Source organism: Marmota flaviventris, chromosome 2 (genome assembly GCF_047511675.1).
Source record: "Marmota flaviventris isolate mMarFla1 chromosome 2, mMarFla1.hap1, whole genome shotgun sequence".
In the NCBI taxonomy this organism is placed as follows: domain Eukaryota; kingdom Metazoa; phylum Chordata; class Mammalia; order Rodentia; family Sciuridae; genus Marmota; species Marmota flaviventris.
In genome coordinates, this window is record NC_092499.1 from 142,139,730 (window position 1) to 142,158,946 (window position 19,217).

At 45.3% G+C, this 19,217-nt stretch overlaps 1 protein-coding gene across 2 annotated transcripts in view; it reads left to right on the forward strand.

The window, feature by feature from the left end:
* Positions 1-1,670: 1,670 nt before the first annotated feature.
* The window catches only part of Slco3a1 (solute carrier organic anion transporter family member 3A1), a 299,077-nt gene continuing 281,530 nt past the window's right edge, over positions 1,671-19,217 (forward strand). Inside the window, exon 1 of one of the 2 annotated variants that reach the window (XM_071608652.1) lies at positions 1,671-2,018. In XM_071608652.1, the coding sequence (XP_071464753.1) occupies positions 1,839-2,018 (180 nt within the window). In that variant the 5' untranslated portion in view covers positions 1,671-1,838. The remainder of the gene's footprint in view (positions 2,019-19,217) is intronic. The other variant, XM_071608651.1, reaches the window with a different exon arrangement.

Sequence of the window (19,217 nt, forward strand, 5' to 3'; positions counted from 1 at the left end):
GTAGTGAAATTGAGGATTTGACAGAAAAACTGGCTATCAGTGAAGAGAGGCTGTGGGCAGTAAGAGTAATGGAGGTAAGTATTCTAATAGTAGGGCTGGTGGGGAATAATGTAGCCCAAGATGTGAAATCTGGGGGTTGGGAAAATGGAAAAAAGACCTCTGGGGAGCTATTCAAATAGGAGGTGGTCTGCAGCGGGTGTGGGGGTGGTCATCTCAAAACCATATCAAGCCAGTGTGAGATCATGTCTGGAACCACAGAGGAGTAAAGCAATTTATATTTAAATGGCATGGCAAAACAACACCCCCTCCACTCATTCTCATTCAAGTTCTGGGGGAGAAAGTAAAAATTCTGGTAGTGTTAATTGCTATTCTCTTTTGATTGTAAGCCTTGAATTGAGACATAGGATGTCTGCATAGAGACATTCCAGATAATTTGTGGGGTCTCCCAGTTGACTAGGTGTAAGTTGGGGAGTATTTCTAGTACCCATACAATTTTCTGCAAGCTTCAGGAAGCTGTGGCTGATAGCTGGTCCTATCCATAGTACCTTGTTGCTCAAAGTCCTTGGTAACACTGAGGATGAGGACTGATGATAAAGAGGGGCTGCTATGGTCAGGCATCCAGGCCAAGGCTTACGCGGCCAGAGGAGGGGTGAGGACGAAGGCAGGACTGTGGCTAACCACTGCTTCCCTCCTACCGCCTAGTGTGTCTGCTAATTCCTGCAGATGGGTTCCACGCCCTTGGAGGGCCAGATAAGGCCCTCTGCTGGGGTCGCAGCGACCATGCACTCGCCCAGACATCATCCTAGCTGGGGGCATGCTGCTCCGAAGGAATTAATGCAAAAACTTCCCTGGTTTGCTTAGCTTCTGTTCCTTTCTCCCCTTTCTGGCTGCAGCCATTTAGGCACGCTCAGTGGCCAGGGAGCAAAGGAGCAGAGGGCCGGAAGGCGGCAGAAGCCTCAAGCAGCTCTGACCTCTGGCATCTTCCCAAGCCCCAGAGCGAAACATCTGTCCCCAGAAATACCCAGGCGGAGGGGAAGAGCGCGCGCTAACCCATTCCAAGGCACCCAGTAGCCTTTCTTCCTGGAAACAGCCCCTCCTCTCTGGTCTAGCGCCCCGGAGCCTGAACACTAGTTCTAACCCCGGTGGAGGTGCCTTCGCACCCCCATCTCTGGTCCCAGTGCTACTCAGCAGTACCACCCAGTCTCTGCTGCTGCGCCCAAGTGCCCCACAGCGCCATCTAGGGACTGGGTGGCACCTTCCATACTCTGGGGCAGCCCCACCCCCGGCTTTGCTCGGCTAGAACTACCCCCTCCACCACCAGTTCTCCCAGCAGCCCGACCCTCCCCGCTTTGACCACCCTTAGCGCCCAAGCCGATCCCCTTTGGCTCCCCAGGGGAGCACCGGCAACCGGAGCGGCTCAGCCGGGGCACGCAGTGGCGTCCCAGCCCCAGGCCGCAGAGCTGGGGCACAGGGACTGAGGGCAGGCGCGTCCGGCGGGCGAGGGGAAGCGGGCGATGGCAGCGGCGGGCGTCCGCGGGAGACGAGGCGGCGGCGGCGGCGGCGGCGGGCGGCGCGAGGAGCCCTTGTGATTGGCACAGCCCGAGCCGGAGGAGGAGGCGAGGGGAGGGCGGAGGAGGAGGAGGAGGAGAAGGGGGACGAGCGCGGCGGCGGCGGAGGCGAGGAGCCGTGCCTTCCACCTCTCCAGCTCCGGCAGGACGGGGGCGGCAGCCGCGGGCCCGGGGCGGGGACAGCACGCAGCCTCGCGGTACGCACCCCCGCCCGGCAGCGGCCGCGACACCCGGGGTGAGCGGGAAAGCGGCGGCGGCGGCGGGGGAAGGATGCAGGGGAAGAAGCCGGGAGGCTCGTCGGGCGGCGGCCGGAGCGGCGAGCTGCAGGGGGACGAGGCGCAGAGGAATAAGAAGAAGAAAAAGAAGGTGTCCTGCTTCTCCAACATCAAGATCTTCCTGGTGTCCGAGTGCGCCCTGATGCTGGCGCAGGGCACGGTGGGCGCCTACCTGGTGAGTCCCCTTGCCAACTCCTCCGCGGACCCCCTTCTCCAGCCCGGGTCTCGGGCTACCCCTTGGCAGGAGGAGGTGGCCGCCCGGGCGTCGGGGGCAGGCGGGCGTGACCTCGGCCCGGCGCGGAGGTTGGTGAGTGGTGCAGAGGCGGCCGCCGGGGGAGCTGCCGGCCGGGGCTGCCGAGCGAGCCGGGAGCGGGCGGGACCGTGGATGCCGGCAGCAGCTAGAGCGCCCGGAGGGGGCAGGGGGTGTCCGGGGTGGAGAGGCGGCGGGCAGGTGGGCGTGAAACCATTTCCCTACCCTCTTGAAAGCGGAGCCAGATGGTGAGTTCAGGAGCCTCTCTAGAGAAGAAGGCATCGCGGTTTTCAGGTGACCTGCACATGGCAAGAAAAGCCAGTTGGCATCCTGCGTCCTCTACTCTTCGTTACATCGCCTGGAAGAACAAATCCATTATGCATCATTTTCTCCGGGCTGTTTCTGCATCCGCCAATTCCGGGGGGGGGGGGGGGGGAAGGATTTAACAGCTTAGAGTAAAAGGCGCCCAAGTGTAAGTAGCCCTGATCTGAGCCGAAGCTATAGGGGGAATATTCCCACCGTATTCCAATAGCCATCTTTCAGCGTCTGGGATAAAGTTACAGTACCTGGAGAGCAGCTGTGAGTTTGTATAGTTCCTGCTACCCACTCTTAAAGCTAAATTACCCACCGTGGTTTCTTCCCAACAAGGGGTTACGTTATTGTACACATTATATATCTAATTTATTTGCCTCTCTAAAGGGGATACTAATGCTCAAAGGGCCCGTGGGTCCCTAACATCTCAGAGGAAACAGCTTGTAATGACTCAGCACTGTCAAGTAGGTACTTTGTTGTTGTCTCCTGCCCCGCTCAGGTGGTCCCAACTGGAGTTCCAGAGAGTGCACTCTTAGACTTGTCCTATCCCAACAGTAGAAGATTTTTCAGAGTATATAGTGTTAAATCATTACTTGGGTATTGACCTGAAATGGAATCAAATGTCATAGACTTTGAGTGTTAGCAAGTTTGATGGAGATAGAATCGGACAAGATTTTGGCTGTTGAATAACCACATCCAGAGATAGAACCATGCTGGGTCCTGATGTTATCATTAATCCCTCATTCCTGGCCTTGGGTTAAAGTTAATGAGGGCCAGACACTGGGTGCCTTACAGCATTCATAAACAATCTCCTAAGCCCCCCTGCTGTAAAGGAGACACTAAAGTAGAACTTGGTCTCTGGTGTTGGGTAAAGTCATTTATGTGGTTATGAGGTGGGGGACGCTACAAACTCAGCTCTATTCCTGGGGCAACAATTTCAGGGCTTTTGAAAATCTAATGCATATCTGTTGACCCTTCTGAGATGAAAGATGTTTAAAGCCCTCTCTGTGTCATGCGCATCTGTAACTGGTATGCTTTGAGTGAATCCTGGAGCCAACAGTGTATTTCATTTTCTGTTTTATAAAATGCAATCATTTTTGTCAGTAGTTATAATACATAGTTGCAGACGGTACCTGTGGATTTTGGAGGTAGGGGATAACAGTGTTTTGGGGGATCAGTTTATCTGAGCTTCTGTAGGGGGTTCTTGTGTGGAGGGGGGATGAGGGGTGCTGGACCTCACACATGCTTGGTTAGTACTTTCATCTATGAGCTATGCAACCAGCCCGAGGCACATGTATTATTAAGATGCAAATGCACATCAGTAAAATATATGTGGATCAGTACTGTAGCATATATGCACAGTCCATTGTACCTAACCAGGTCTGTGTGTAAAAGGAGGTAAAATAAGTATAGCAACAGCTGCCTCCAGTTTTAACAGTTTGCCTTAAACCAACATTGCTCAATAGAGTGCCTTATTTGTATGTGGCAAAACAACACCAACAGAACTTTTCATCCCTGGAGTGATGAAAGCATGGGCATATTATTATTATTATTGCAATGCTCTAAGGGTTTTAGAAGGAAGCAATGTGGGACTTCAGCCAGATGAATGGCCTAGCTCCATTAGAAAGTTGAGAAAGCAGGGTGCTCCTGGAGTGGAGGACTTCTTGAAGCCAGGCTGGCACCAAGAGATGGGAGGTTGACTTGAATCACAGATCAGGGGGTTGACAGGCAGAGGAGGAATTCAGTCCACCTGGTGGCGGCATCCTGGCACTTCTTGCCTGATGGAAAGCCTGATTGGACGGGGTAATGTAACAGGAGTCAACAGGTGCTTTGCAGAAAGCAGACGGAGGCCTAGAAGAGGACAGGCCTAGGAAACTGAATTTATTTTGATCACTAGGACTGGGGCATAAGGTTCTCAGGACTGTGCTTTGCCTGACTGCCCTTGACTTTCTGTGGCCATCTGAACCTCATGAAAATAAATAGGGGCTTGCCAGGGTTGATTGCATCAGCTTGCTATGGGCCTTGTTCTTCTGGGCTACTTCAGAGTTCTCTCTGCATCTGTAATTTGGGAGGCAAACCCAAAAAAAATGTATGTTGTTCCTTCAGCCATAGGAGACCTCTCTCTGGATAATTGGAGAATAAACTAGTGCAGGATGTTTGCAGGAAAAGCAGATTTTTTTTTTTTTTCTTTGTAATGGATCATGGTTTCCTGGGAAACCTAAGATGCAGTGTCTATAGGTGACCACACTGGCAGGGTCCATAGGCATGATGTATGTATATGTGGTCTTTACACTGGGAATCAGCTTTCCCTTCTGATTTTCACATATCTGGTGAAGGGCTTGCCAGAGGACATGGCCCATTGTGCTTAATTTCAAAGAGGAGGGTGATTGCAAATGTGAGTCCAGTGACATTATTTCCTATTTGATTCTAAAAGTCCACACAGCTATCTTATCTTTTCTTCCCAGGTGTCTTTTTTAAAAAAAAATAACATTGGGAAGTTTCATTTCATTTCTCCCTTTTTCCCTTTTTCTTCTGAATAGATAATTTCCCAGTGTTCTCAGTGTGTCCTCAATGCCACTGATATAGGCTTCCCATCTGCAAAACTGAAGTAGGTAGTTGCCTGGGGTTGAGAAACAACTTAGAAAAGCAGGACGTGTGTGTGTTTGTTTCCCTTGAAAACCCACCTAGAGGGAAACTCAGGCAGAACTGTACATGAGAAAGCCAGCAGTTGTTAGACTAGACTACAGACCTGCAACTTTTTGCCAGAGGTTAGGGCCTTCCAGGGCAGTGCAGAAGGACATTGATCTTGATCTCAGGGATGATACGGATAAGGTCCTATAGACAATGTAAACCCAGTGTAACCTGGATCAGCTGTGTATTTTGAAATCTGTTGCAGTTGCAGATGTCTTAATTCGAAATCATGCTTCACATAAGCCAACAGTTAGAAGGATGTTCTAACATAGTTAAACTGCCTGGCTGGCCATGAAATAATTTTTTCAAAGTAAGGAATAGAAGCCCATTCAATTTGATATGTCATTGTGCACAGAACAGAGAATGCAATGTGATTTTTTTTTTTTTTTTTTTTTTTTTGAGTACCAGGGATTGAACTCAAGGGCTCTTGGCTACTGAACCACATCCCCAGCCCTATTTTGTATTTTATTTAGAGACAGAGTCTCAGTGAATTGTTCAGTGCCTTGCTTTTGCTGAGGCTGGCTTTGAACTTGTGATCCTCCTGCCTCAGCCTCCCCAGCTGGTGAGATTACAGGCACTACTGTGCTCAGCTGCAGTGTGGTTTTCTTGTACTTGTGTTTTTGCTTTGTGTGCTCCAGTCTGACACACCTGCACCTCCTCCAGGATGTAACATCTGTATGAGTCTTGGACTGTTTGGAGGAGGTGCAGGCATATGGGAACTTCATGGAGAGAAAGTAATTTTGTGTGCAGTTTATCTGTGCTTTGTAGGGACCCACTGAGATGTTTCAAGTCATTCACGGAGGGTAGCCTTGCATGGAGAGGGTGTGTATGTTATCAAATTACTGAGGACTAGAGGAGATAAGGATGTGTACAGGAAATTAAAACTGCTGACACCTCTGGGCAGGTACGACTGAGGCTCACATACAGATGCTTTTGAATTTCTTCAGGATGAAAACTGAAAAAAAGGCCAGTCTAGTCTTCTGGGTGGGGCACCCAGGCAGCTCCTATGAACTGGGGGTGGGTATTTCCCTATTTAGAGTCATGCAAAAGTATGCCTGAGGTTGTGGTGACAAAGTAATGACATAGATGACTGAGTGTGGTAAACGGATCTCCATCTCACCACTTTATAGTCACTTATTTTTAGGCCTGAGAACATTCAGTGGGCTTGCAATTAAGGGGTGAGGTGAAACTGCTGGATTTGTTATTCTTTTTTTTTTCTCTTCTTTCTAAAGAAGCATCATTTTGAAGATGGGTTTTTGCATATCGAGCCCAGAGGCAGACAGCTGAGAGACATTTTTAAAGTCCTTGTCAAATTAGTATGATGACTAAGGTAACTGTATTTTACTTAATGAAATTATTTTATACACTTATGGTTACTTGAAGTGACAAATTCGCTGCCATTTGCATAATTACTATATAGCCCTGGGTAGTAAGAAGTAAAATTACTCTGATTTTTTTTCTTTCTTACAGCTTGGTTTAGGACTGTTTAGCTAATAATCATTAAGGGAAAATATGTATTTCTGAAAATTCCCTTCAACTAACTTTGTGTACATTCCCTTGTTTCTTGAGGGTTTTCACTTATGTGTTTAACAATTGAAACTGAATTAGTTGTAAAGGGGGAGATCTCTTTCCTGAATGTTGTTAACTCTTCCATTTCAGCATTAGATACCTTATAGAAAGGACAAGCAAGGGGCCTGTGCACAGTGGTGCGCCCTTGCTAATGGGTTGTTCAGTATCTACTGCTCCTCGTACCTGCTGCAGGAATGGCCTTACTCAGGGTCACGCTGTGTGGGTTTCCTCTTGCACAGAGCACCCGGGGAACCGCCAGACAAGGGCAGCTCCAGCAGGAATGTCTTTTGAGTAATTTTACATATCTAATAGCAAACTTGGAGGTGCTGCTTTGTCAGGGACTAGGAAGGAGTCAAAGCAGTGTCACAAGAGCCACGTGGAGGTAGGTGCATTTCATGTGCAAGTAGAGGAGAATCAAACTCCGTACTTGCTGTATGATAGTAGCCATACTTCCAGCTCCATGAACACATTTAACTTGCATACATGTCACCACCTGTGTCATTGAATAAGCGTGTTCCTATGAAGTAAAGCCGTTGTACTTTCTTCGCTTCTCCCTTGCATATCCATTCATGTTCTGCACATTGCTATGTGCATTGTATATATTTACTCCTTATTCAGGCCCAGGGTTGCATACACTGATTATGGTATGCAACACTTTTTGAAGGTGTGAAGGGGCATTTCAGTGGTAATGTTGATTGTACAATTTACACATGGATTTAGAATCCGGTCTCCCTTGAGACCAGTTGGATGTATTTTATTGCTTCTGGGAAATGCCTTTGGTCGTCTGTAGGCCAGAAAGATAGTCCCTTGCTCTTTTCATTTATTTTTGTTTTATATTTCTATTTCTGTACCTACAAAATAGATACTAAGCAGGAAGAAAAGTAGAACCATTGACCTCGATTCATAAGATAAGTGCATTTGATGTGGTTCAAAGACACTTGTATTTTATGTAATCTATGTATTCGTGTCTTAGCGTGAAAATTATTCTTCAATGATTAAAACTCCAAGTTAAAATTTTAAAACCCAAGGTGAAAAATGGCAAGTGTCTATGGCAACAGTGGCTTGTTGAATGAGTGTCAGCAGATCTGGGATTCATTCCTATGTCCTTACCAGCTCTGTGACCTTAGGCTGGTCACTTAACTTCTCTGTGCCTCACTTTTTTTCATTTTAGAACTAAGATTATAACAGTGATGCTGTGATGATTCACTGAGTAAGTACACATGCTTGGAACACCTTCTGGCACATACTGAATATCCTATAAATTCTAGCTATTATTCTTAATAATATGGCCATACCTATTCACCACAAACATAAAAATGACAGGACCCAATTGAGAAATAAAATGATTTCAACCAAACATTGCTTTTGGTTTAGTGAATTGACCAATCAAATAGCTTCCTATTCTTGTCTTGGGAGATTAAAAAGTTTTTAAAATCCAGAAATAAGCTAAGCACCAGTTGCTAATTCTCTTTATTCCCTTATTAGGAATGCAGCAATCTATTTCATCTTAAAGATGGTAAGACAAGTGCAGTGGGTGAGGAGCCCCCTACAGCAATGGTTATTAAAGTTGATCCTTTACAGTTGGTGGTACTTGAAGGTGAGTAGATCAGGGACAGGCTCACATGGCTAGGAAGAGCAGGTGTGCTGACAGCAGACTTGCATTGGGAAGTTCTCGATATTATCACTCTAGGCTGAGGCTGAAGGCAGGTGGTAAGCAGCTGAAGGTGAAAAAGAGTATCAGACATAGATTCATGAGATCTCCTTGGCTCTCCAACTTATCTGCTCCTGGTGACTTGATTTACCTGAGCCTCAGTATCCTCCTCTGAAAAAGTGGGGATAGAGATAGAACTTACATTTTAAGTGGTTGAAAGGTTTAAGTAAATGGGCACGTGATAGAGTACTTCCCATGGGGTGCAGTATTCAACAGTTGCTTTAACAGCAATGCCATAGTACCAACAGGAGTCCCCCTGTGGGACCTGAGGATTTGGGACGTTTGTATGTGGCCTGGGTTTCTGTTTAGCAAGTTGGCGATCTGGGGAGCTTGCTCTGCTACTTATGTGGAGATTAGGCTGAATGGCTACTTGCGGGGAGCCTGAGGTGTTGGGAGGGGGAGGACCAAGGGACATATGCTGTGGACATATGCTGCCCCCCCAGGCAGCCTTGTTTCAGACACACGACCTCAGATCAGCCCTGGTTGCCCTGGAGGGCTCGTGTCTGGCACTTGTCCACTGCCTTCATCTGGAGTCCCCCTTGCAAGCACATTTGTGAGCATCTTCCCCGTCTTGGTCATTTTTTTTTGGTTTCTCAAAAGCAGAGCAGAGGAGCTCTTGATACAGTCTGTTTCTATCCTGTGGCGTTATCCCTTGGGCTTATGGCTCATGGCGATTGTTAAGGTCACAGCTTCTGCACAACTCCACTGTCCCTCCATCTGTAGTTTTATTTTTATTTGTGTATATATATATATATATATATATATATATATATATATATATATATATATAATCTAATTGTAGATGGACACAATACCTTTCATTTATTTATTTATTCCTACGTGGTGCTGAAGATCGAACCCAGTGCCTCACACGTGCTAGGCAAGCGCTCTACCACGGAGCTACAGCCCCAGACCCTGTCTGTGGTTTTAGAAGCAGCCTTCTTGCCTCCAGTCTGGTAGAACCCATCCTTGGGAAGGAAGAGAATGAACTGGACTCTTGGTGAATCAAGTTGCAGGTAGATATTAGGTGAGTTTTAGATTCACATTCAGATGCCACAGGTTTTTGAGAAAGCATGTACTCCGGAGGACCCCAGCGCTCCCCAACCCTGCTGACTCCATGGTGATATCAATGAGGAAGGAACCCAGTCTAAAGCACCGGGTCTTGCACAGCTATAGCTGTGGAGGGGGCCAGCCCAGGAGCCTTCTGCTGGGCTTTCCAGTGACAACGCAGAGAGCAGAAACATTCCCTGGGGTCTGGGCAGGATCTCGGCAGCTGGCCACTCCTGACTTCTTTATTTCAGTTCTTCTTTGTGGCTTTGAGTTGAGCCCCTCTGAAAAGGGAAGCCTTTCTGACTGAGGACCTAGAGGCTCACATCTTTATAGAAGCAGCATAACCAGCCCAGCTGTTTTCTCAAGTGATGGGACATCCTTCTTCAGACTCAGAATAGCTGCCTCACTATCTAGGATATAGAAGTTGGTGAATAGAATTTTCCTGGACTTCAATAAAAGTCACATCATTCCCCCCCAGTGAAGGCATATTGAATATATTTAAAAGCAAATGGCAGCGGGAACTGCTACTGGCCCCCTTTCTTAATGGGAGGGACAGGTGTGAGCCCACCTTCCCCCTTGCCTCCATGGCTTCTTCCGTAAGTGCCTGCCATTCCTCTTCAGTCCTCTCCCGGCCTGTGATCTCCCAGGTGGCATTTATGTTACCTGGTAAAGGACTCAGAGATAGCATTGATTGTAATTATGAATCTTGTTTTCTTATCATTGGTTTTTGTTAAAATCTTTGCCATGAAGCCTTTGAAAACCCTGGGAATAAGCTACGACCACAAAACCATTCAAGTGGGCAGTGGTGTCATTGTCATGTCCCTAGGGTATGGCAGAAGGACAAAGTCCCAGGAGCTCATCCTTGTGCCATTACACCAGATCCATCAAAACCCTGGAACATGCCTTCATCTGTGTGTCAGTCCATCCATCCATCCAAGCAAACTTTGACTCTCCAAATGATAACCCAGCCATCCAGGTAGCCTTTGACACTCTTATTTTTTTTAGTGGGGAGTACCAGACATTGAACTCAGGGGTACCCAACCATGGAACCACATCCCCAGCCCTATTTTGTATTTTTTTTTTTAGAGTCAGAGTCTCAGTGAGTTGCTAAGTACCTCGCATTTGCTGAGGCTGACTCTGAACTCGAGATCCTCCTGCCTCAGCCTCCTGAGCCGCTGGGATCACAGGCATGCGCCATCAGGCCCAGTTTGATACTCTGCTTTGATAGGTCTAAAGTGAGCTGTGGTTTTCAGCATATAGCCCTGGGGAAAGAATAAAAGAGCTGGCAAAATACTCCCAATATCACTGCCCAAACAGCTACAGGAACTCCAGGAAGGAGGAAATGATTATTGTTACACTGTTTTCTGCACCTGTGAGGTTGGTGTATGGAGAACACAGTCATGATGGTGTTTCTCAATTAAAGACTATTGTACAGTAGTCACAGGGAATGCTATTGTCTTTTCCCCTTTTGGAAAAGGCTTATGTAAAATAGGCTTCTCTAATTGTTGGATTTTCACGCTCTCCCATCTTCTGCTGATGAGAATGAGAAATTACCACCTTGAATACAAGCAAGTTGGGATTGGAAAGCTGCCCTCCACTGATTATATAAGCTTTAAAATACTGTACCTGAAATCTTATATTTACTCTACTAAGAATTCTCTTAATGAATTTGAAAATTTCTAAGCAGCATGGACCCATATGTTTTTCTTATGTAAGATTCAATTATTGTGATCCAACCTGTAAAATAAAGAGTGATGCTGATTAGTTAATCTCCTGGTTGGCTTTTTGGGTCAGAGCATTGTTTGAAGTAGGTCCACAGAATCACCGATAGCTATTCCCCTGGAACAGGGTTGGCCACAGTTTCAGCACCAGCTCTCGGCCTCTCAGGGTTGCACAGGCTCCTCCTGGGCTTGGGGTTACTCTGGCTCCCATGTTACAGAGTCCAGGCCACTCTTAAAAGTCGTCTTCAGATATTGGTCATTAAATTCAGCGGTATGTCTGCAAGTACAACCACCGTCAATTACGATAGATGCCCTGCTTTTGACCCTTTCATTTCCCAACCACTGCTGTGCTGACACTTAATCTGCTATGTCTGTGGGACACATTGGCTCCCAGGTCTCACCTGCATGTGCTCAGTGTGGCACATTGCCCCATCCTCTTCGCAAAGCTATACAAGTAGAAGTTCCATGCACACTACTCAATAGAGTTTGATTTCCACCCTCCTCCTTAAATGTAGGCAAGGAACCTGTTGTTTTGAACAGGGTGAGAAATGGGGGTGGAGCCCTTAAAGAGAGCTAGCTGTGTAAAGATAGATATAAAAGAGTTTCAGACAAGCCTCTCCTGTACCTTTGCACAAAATTTAGGGCAAGACTCCTGATCTGTTTTATGGCTTGTTCTGTTGCCTCCCCAGTGCTGGTAAATACTTATGTGGGTTGGGAGTTTTAACATGCCAGCAACACAATTTCTCAGCCAGCCAAAGAGAGGATATCTTTTGGAAACAAACAAACAAACCCCCCCCCCCCCATAAATTATCACCTTCCCTTTACCTTTGCCAAGCCCTGGAGATGCATATAAATAGATCAAAACATCAGCAAGCAACTTTGCAGCTTTGCATCTTGCAGTTGATGGGAGCAGGTGGGCAGCTTTGCCTCATACGCATTCGGGCTGGGAGTGGTACTTGAGCCAACAGCCCTTGAGCTAAATCCAAGTGCGGTCCCTTTCATTCCAGAGATGCACAGGTGGAACCGATTTTCCCATAGACTTGTTATCTCTGTGTCCCAAGCTTGTCCTTATTCTGGTATTGGGAGATATGTCTTGGGCCTTTTTTTAAAATAGTTTTTTAAAAATTAATTTCCATGGATGTACATGATGGTGAGATTCACTGTGGTATAATCATGTATGTACGGAAAGTTATGTCAGATTAGTTCCACTCTTTCCTTTTCCAGTCCCCTTCCCTTTCCTTCATTCCCTCTAGTCTACTCCACTGGCCTTTTAATCTCCTCTCCCCTTATCCTCAGGGAAACATTTGACCTTTGGACCTTTCATTTTTTGGGGATTAGTTTATTAGCATGTTAGTCTCCAGATCCACCCATTTACCAGCAAATGTCATAAAGCCATTCTTCTTTATGGCCGGGTAATATTCCATTGTGTATATATACCACATTTTCTTTATCCATTCATCTATTGAAGGGCACTTAGGAGTGGGATAGCTAGATCATATGGTGGTTCCATTCCAAGTTTTCTGAGGAATGTCCATACTGCTTTCCATAGTGGTTGTACCAGTTTGCAGTCCCACAAACAATGTATGAGTGTATCCTTTTCTCCACATCTTCACCCTCTATGGAGGTTTTTCATTCCTGGATTCAACCAATCTCTAAACAAAATATTTGAAAAAAGAATTGCAACTGTATTGAACATGTACAGACTTTTTTATTTTATTGTCATTATTTCCTAGGCAATAATGTATAACTATTTACATTGCAGTAAGCAAGTAATCTAGAGATGATTTTAAGTATATGAGAAAATGTATTAAGATTATATGCAAATTCTATACTTTTTTTTGGTGGTACTAGGGATCAAACTCAGGCTGCTTGCATACTTCTGTGTCTTTTTATATTAGGGATTATAACATCTGCAGATTTTGGTATCAGATGGGGATGCTAGAACCAATCCTTCAGGGACACTGAAGGATGAAAGTTTAACATTGGAAAATATCTGCATTTGTTGCTTTCATTTTAGGCAAAATCAGGGCACAGAATTAACACTTACCCAAATGTGCTGCATCACCCTCCAGAGCCAACCTACATGAGCTGGCAGGTGTGAGCAGGTAAGCAGTCAGGAAGCGGAGACAGTGGTGTTTTAATTTCAGAAACAATGATTATAAACATACATAAATAAATACAGATTGCGCATCCCTGATTCAAAAGTTCAAATCTGAAAACTTCCAAAATCTGAAATCTTGTATGTGTCAACATGACACCAAGAGTGGAAAGTTCCGCAACTGCTCACGTGTATGACAGTTTACAGGATGCTGGCACACAAAAAGTACTGTATGAAATGACCTTCAGATTGTGTGCATAAGGTGTAAATGAAAGAAATGAATTTTGTGTTTAGACTTTGAGTCCCATTCTCTGTATATTATGTATACTCCAAAGCATCTAAAAAAAAATCCCAAATCTGAAAATACCGCTTGTCCTAAGCATTTTGGATAAAGGATATTCAACCTGTATTGTTCTGATGGATGCGGAAAACCTCGTTATTACTCTCACTGTCTTTTAAAAAATAGACTTCATATTTTCTAATAGGCACCATAGGCTATCCTTTAATCTAGTGAACAGATTAAAAAAAAAACATGTTTGTGTTTATTTGCCTTTAGACACTTTGGAGTTAATTAGGGAAATAGGGAAAGCATTTGTTTTTAAAAACAGAAACCACAATTAAAAATAACTCAAGGGCATGTGGCACCTCAGGCTATCAGCAAGACTCTTCAGTATGACAAGTGAAACATTTTAGATCCTCAAAGAGGAGCGGGACTGTGCTTGCCTTGAGGTGTGTTTGTTACCTTTGTGGCTACTTTTCCTTTTGTGCCAAGTAAACCAAACTGTGGTGGTCACAGGTGGTGGCCCAGTTCTGTCACCTCCTGGTTGTTCATTTATTCTCTTCTGGGGCCCCTCTGCTGGCCCCTGACCCCCCTCAGCATCATGCTTCACCAACCCTGGGGGGATGGCACTGTCAGATGGGTGGGGATTGGGGAGGATACTGGTCACTCCAGGTGGACCTGTTGTACCAGGCTTCTACCATGGGCTGTATCAGTTTCTGTCCCAGTTCTTTTCTCTGCTCCCCTGTCCTTATTCCCTGGGCATAGCAGCTATGTTTGTGGCTTTCTGCAGGTCTTCCAGATCCAGGTGCACCTTTTACCATGACTGCCTGTTCATTTTTGCCGGTCTGGACTAGAGTTGAGTTCTGTTGTGCTTTATGTGGGAGAAGTGGGGGAGCAGAAGTGAACTCCATATTTTATTTAAACCTTTCCTTTTGTAGAGTTTATAGGACAGTAGGGTCCTTCTGTAACATTTTTAGTGCCTCAGATGTTGGATCAAAATTAGGTTATGTATTCTCACATATATCTACATTCATATGCATATCTATATCTGTATCTATACATTAAAGAAAAAGTAATTTATAGCTTATCTGTTATGGTTTGGATGTGAAGTGTCCCCCAAAAGCTCACATGTGAGACAGTGCAAGAAGGCTCAGAGGAGAAATGATTGGGTTGTGAGAGTCTTAACCCAATCAGTGAATTAATCCCCTGATAGGGATTAACTAAGTGGTTACTGAAGTGTTGGGGTGTGGCTGGAGGATGTGGGAATTGGGGTGTGGCTTTGGGTATATATTTGTATCTGGCAAGTGGAGTTTCTCTCTGCTTTCTGACCATCACGTAAGCCGCTCCCCTCTGCCGCACTCTTCCACGGTGATACTCGGCCTCACCTGAATCCTGAGGAAAGGTGCTGGCCTTCTGTGGACTGAGACCTCTGAAACCAGGAACCTTAAATAAACCTTTCCTCCTCTACAGTTGTTCTGGTCAGATCCTTTAGTTACAGCAGCGAAAAACCTGACTAAAACTTATCCTTTGATGAAGAGGTGGAAGTGGACCTGGGGATGGGAGGGTGGATGAGTATAGATGGGATTCTCTGGGCCCTTTTGAAGGAAAGAGCCAGGTGTATTAGTTTCCTAGAGCTGCTGTAATAAATTCCCACAAACTGGGTGGCTTTAAAACAGCAGGATTTATTTTCTCACTGCCCTGGAGGCTGGAAGTTGAAAGCAACGTATCTCTGGCTCATGTTTCTTCCACAACCTTAGGTAGAATCCTTCCTGCCTCTTCCCAGCTCCTGATGGTGACCAGTAGCCCTCCATGTCCTTGGCTTGAACCTGTGTCAGGGTGATCTCTGCCTGTTGTCACGTGGCCTTTCCCCCTGTGTTTCTCTCAGAAGGGCACCAGTCATATTGGGCTAGGGCCTTCATTTTAACTTGCTAACATCTGCTGAGACCGTATTTCCAAATAAGGTCACATTCACAGGTACCAGGAGTTAGGACTTCAGTGTATCTTTTTCTAAGGGGTGAGGGTGGCATACTTCAGCATATAATTCCAGCAGGAAGAAAGAAAACAAGTGAAGGACCCTTAACTGGTCTGAGGGTACAAAGAAAACTAATGCAAACTCTCAGTCCCTCTTAAGGGTTTTGGGCTATTGGTAAGAGAGTTCTTCAGCCAGGAAGCTTGGCCTTTGAAGAAATGCTGTCCCGTAACAATTCTTGTTTTCTTTCTATAAAAAATGTAACCACGCTTCTCTGGGGTGGAGGTGTCTGGGCCATGGGGTGAACCTGTTTGAATTGAGTAGCTCTGAACCTTTTCTTTCTTCTTTGTGGACCTAGCTGAATGTAGGGTTTCCCCTTCATCATCAGACTAAGGAGAATACATATAAAAAATGCTAGAAATATCTGTGGGTAAGCCTTCTGACTATGCATATTTACTCTGTGTGGATATGTGTATGTACATGAGTTCTTGCAGGGTTCCTTAGCAGAAGCTACGTTTGATAACATTTCTAGTGGCCTTTGTGTCCTCCCTGAAGCCCTATCCAATTCAGTGAGATCAAAAGAGACGATCACTGATTTGTGCCAGCCAGTCTCAGATTTGGCCAGGTATGCATTGAAGAAATGCTGTCCCGTGACAATTCTTGTTTTCTTTCTATAAAAAATGTAACCACGCTTCCATTGTATTAGGACCAGATAACTGCATTCTAATTCCGCGCATCTTTGTATTTTTAGGGGAAGGGTAGGAGTGGTATGATGCTCAGACTTTCTCAGCATAGGCTCCTTTAAAAAAAAAAAATTGTTAGCTTGGTCTTTGCCAAACTCATTAACTTTGACAAGTTCCTTAAGTGCTGCAAGCATACAGTTGAATAAGGCGTGTGCTTGGCCCTCATGGAGTTTATGTATCCTAATGGGGAAGATGTCATGTTTATAAGGTTTTCATTAATGATTCATTCATTAGAATATTTTAGGTCCTGGGCGGGGCAGGGGCTGAGCCCTCTTGGAGCCTTGCATCTGGGTCAGCTTTTACCCAGGACAGTGTGGTGTCTAATAATATATGCAAAATGTTGGGCTCATGTGAGAGGTACTGTTGGAGATGGGCCTGATGAATGGGGGGTGGTGTTTATGGTTAAAGATGTGAGATAATTCTCTCAACATTGCTTGGGGTAGATCCAAGATGTCAGGAGTAGAGCTGGTAAGACGCTGGCTGGGGACAGCCCCCAGAGATGGGTGGGGGTGGGAAGATGACAGTGAAGAAGGTTCGGGCTGGGAACTCAGGGCCATAGCCACACAATGGCATGTCAGAGCTGGCATTCTGGAGTCTCTCCTCCAGTTAGCAGCGCGGGGGCTGTTGGCACCTGTCTTGGCAATACTTCTATCTCTCCAGCTCCCAGCTTTGAAGTGGTGTGGTAAAATGCTGCTGGAAGTCGGCCGGGAGAAGATAGCTCTATCCAGGGCATGCTCAGACCCAGCAGCCATGACTTCAGTGTGTGGCATGGCCAAGAGGCTGAATGAAGGCCTCCAATTGTCCTGGAACAGTATGCTCACCAGGAGGAGGGGGAGCTCTACGATTCCAATTCCTTGTATAGACTCCTGGCCTCAAGGACATGATGACACCTCTGCATATAAAAATGCATCGAACCACTCTTTTGAATTATCTACACATTAGATTTCTGCAAGAAGAGCTAAAATTAGGAAAGGCCCTATTGCATTTGTCTGGTTTTTTTTTTTTTTTTTTTTTTTTTAACACTTTAGCTTGGCCCTGAGTGTATCAGTTCTGGATAACTTTAAAGCTGGTTATAGAACAAACTGTGTTCACACAGGGGAAATGTCTCTCAAACAAAAAGTGGGCGTGCAGTTTACAGTTTAAAAATTGGAAGGAGGCCATTCAAACTTCCCCTCCTGTTCTCCTTGAAAACTTGGCAAACTGGCTGAGAGGGGGGTACTCCTCCTTGGAATGTATAGTCCTTAGGACCAGAAAGAGAAGCTGGCCTGCAAGCAGAGCTGACAGACTATTGGGTAATCTAGGAACTGGAGGCTGGGAGGAGGTTTCTTAAGGTGGTTTTCCATCAGCTCTAGGCCTGTATAGCAGGGTATCTTAATCTTTTTTGTGTTACTATAATAAAATACCTGAGGCTGGAAATTTATAAGGTAAAGAGGCTTACTTGGCTCCTGATTCTGGCAGCCATAAAGTCCAAATAGCATGTTGTCAGCATTTGGTGAAGGTCCCCATGGTTGCATAATAGGGTAAAGAATGGGAGAGGACACATCCACATGCAAAAGGACCAAGTACATGGGATGACTTTGCTTATGACTAGTTATCACAAGAACTCACCTAGTCCTGTGATAGCTGCATTAATCCCATTTGAACACCGGGCCTTATGATCCCGTCCCTTCTCACTAGGCCCCTACTTCTTATAGGTCCCACTACCTTGGAATACCATTACATTGAGGACCAAATTTCAACAAATGAATCTTTGAGCCAAGTAAAGAGCACGTGGAGTAACACCATAAGCATTCCCCTCATCCACAGGCCGGGAGCCCACAAGCATCAAGTGTGTATCGTATGGACATGTGGCTTGGCTCCCCACTGACCTGAACTTCAAGTTCCTGCTTGTGGCTTCCTTCCTTAACATAAAGATGTTACTATTTTTATATTACAAAAAATATATGTGTTGTTGACAATTTGAAAAACACAGATGAGTATCGAAAAATGATTAAAAATAGCCCATCATCCCAAGAGCCTGGCATCAAATGTCAACATTTTGGCCTGTGTCCTTTCAGTCTTTCTGTTGACTGCATTTATATACCTCTAGGACCAGAGTGGGGGACATATAGACTTTGAGGCCTTAGAAGTTCATGCCTGCTGTTATTAGTTATGTGTGGCTTCTGGACAAATTATAGTTTCCCTCTTTAATTTTCAACTTTCTCCTCTCTAAGATCAGATGTATTTATACTCACTTCAGGTGATTTTATGAATACTAAATGAGATAAGCCATCCAAAATACTTAGCTCAGGCCTCTCAGCAGCATGTATTGCTATTGTGGTTTTTAAAAATATAATAATAAAATTGGATCTCAGTACACAGTCTATTTAGGAACCTACTCGTTCTCTGAGACCATTATGATGATTTTCTTGTGCCATCAAGATGTTTTCTGGACATGGTTTCAAAGAAAACTGACCATATTGTTTTTAATAAACATAACACATATTCATTATGGAATAATATGCAGGTGAAAAATATTTTAAGAAATTCCATATCCTCCATTCAGAAATAATCATGAGCCATACTGGGGTTTTGAGGCTTGGTAAGTAGTCACTGTTTCTTCTCTGCTCTTAACGTAACCTTTTCCTGATTAAGAATCAGTTGGGGCTGGGTGTGGTGGTACATGTCTGTAATCTTAGTGGCTTGGGAGACTGAGGCAGGAGGATCGTGAGTTCAAAGCCAGCCTCAGCAAAAGTGATGCTCTTAGCAATTCAGTAAGACCCTATCTCTAAATAAAATACTAAAAGATAGCAAAAATAGGGATGGGGATGTGCTCAATGGTCGAGTGCCCCAGACTTCAATCCTGAGTACAAAAAAAAAAAAATTGTATGGAGAAGTTTGGAGTTTGGATTGGAAAACTCAGTTTGCACTTTGCTCACAGAATAAAACTCAGAACTGCAGGTCCTTAGTCCCTGCAGGTGTGCACCTGCTCAGGTAAACT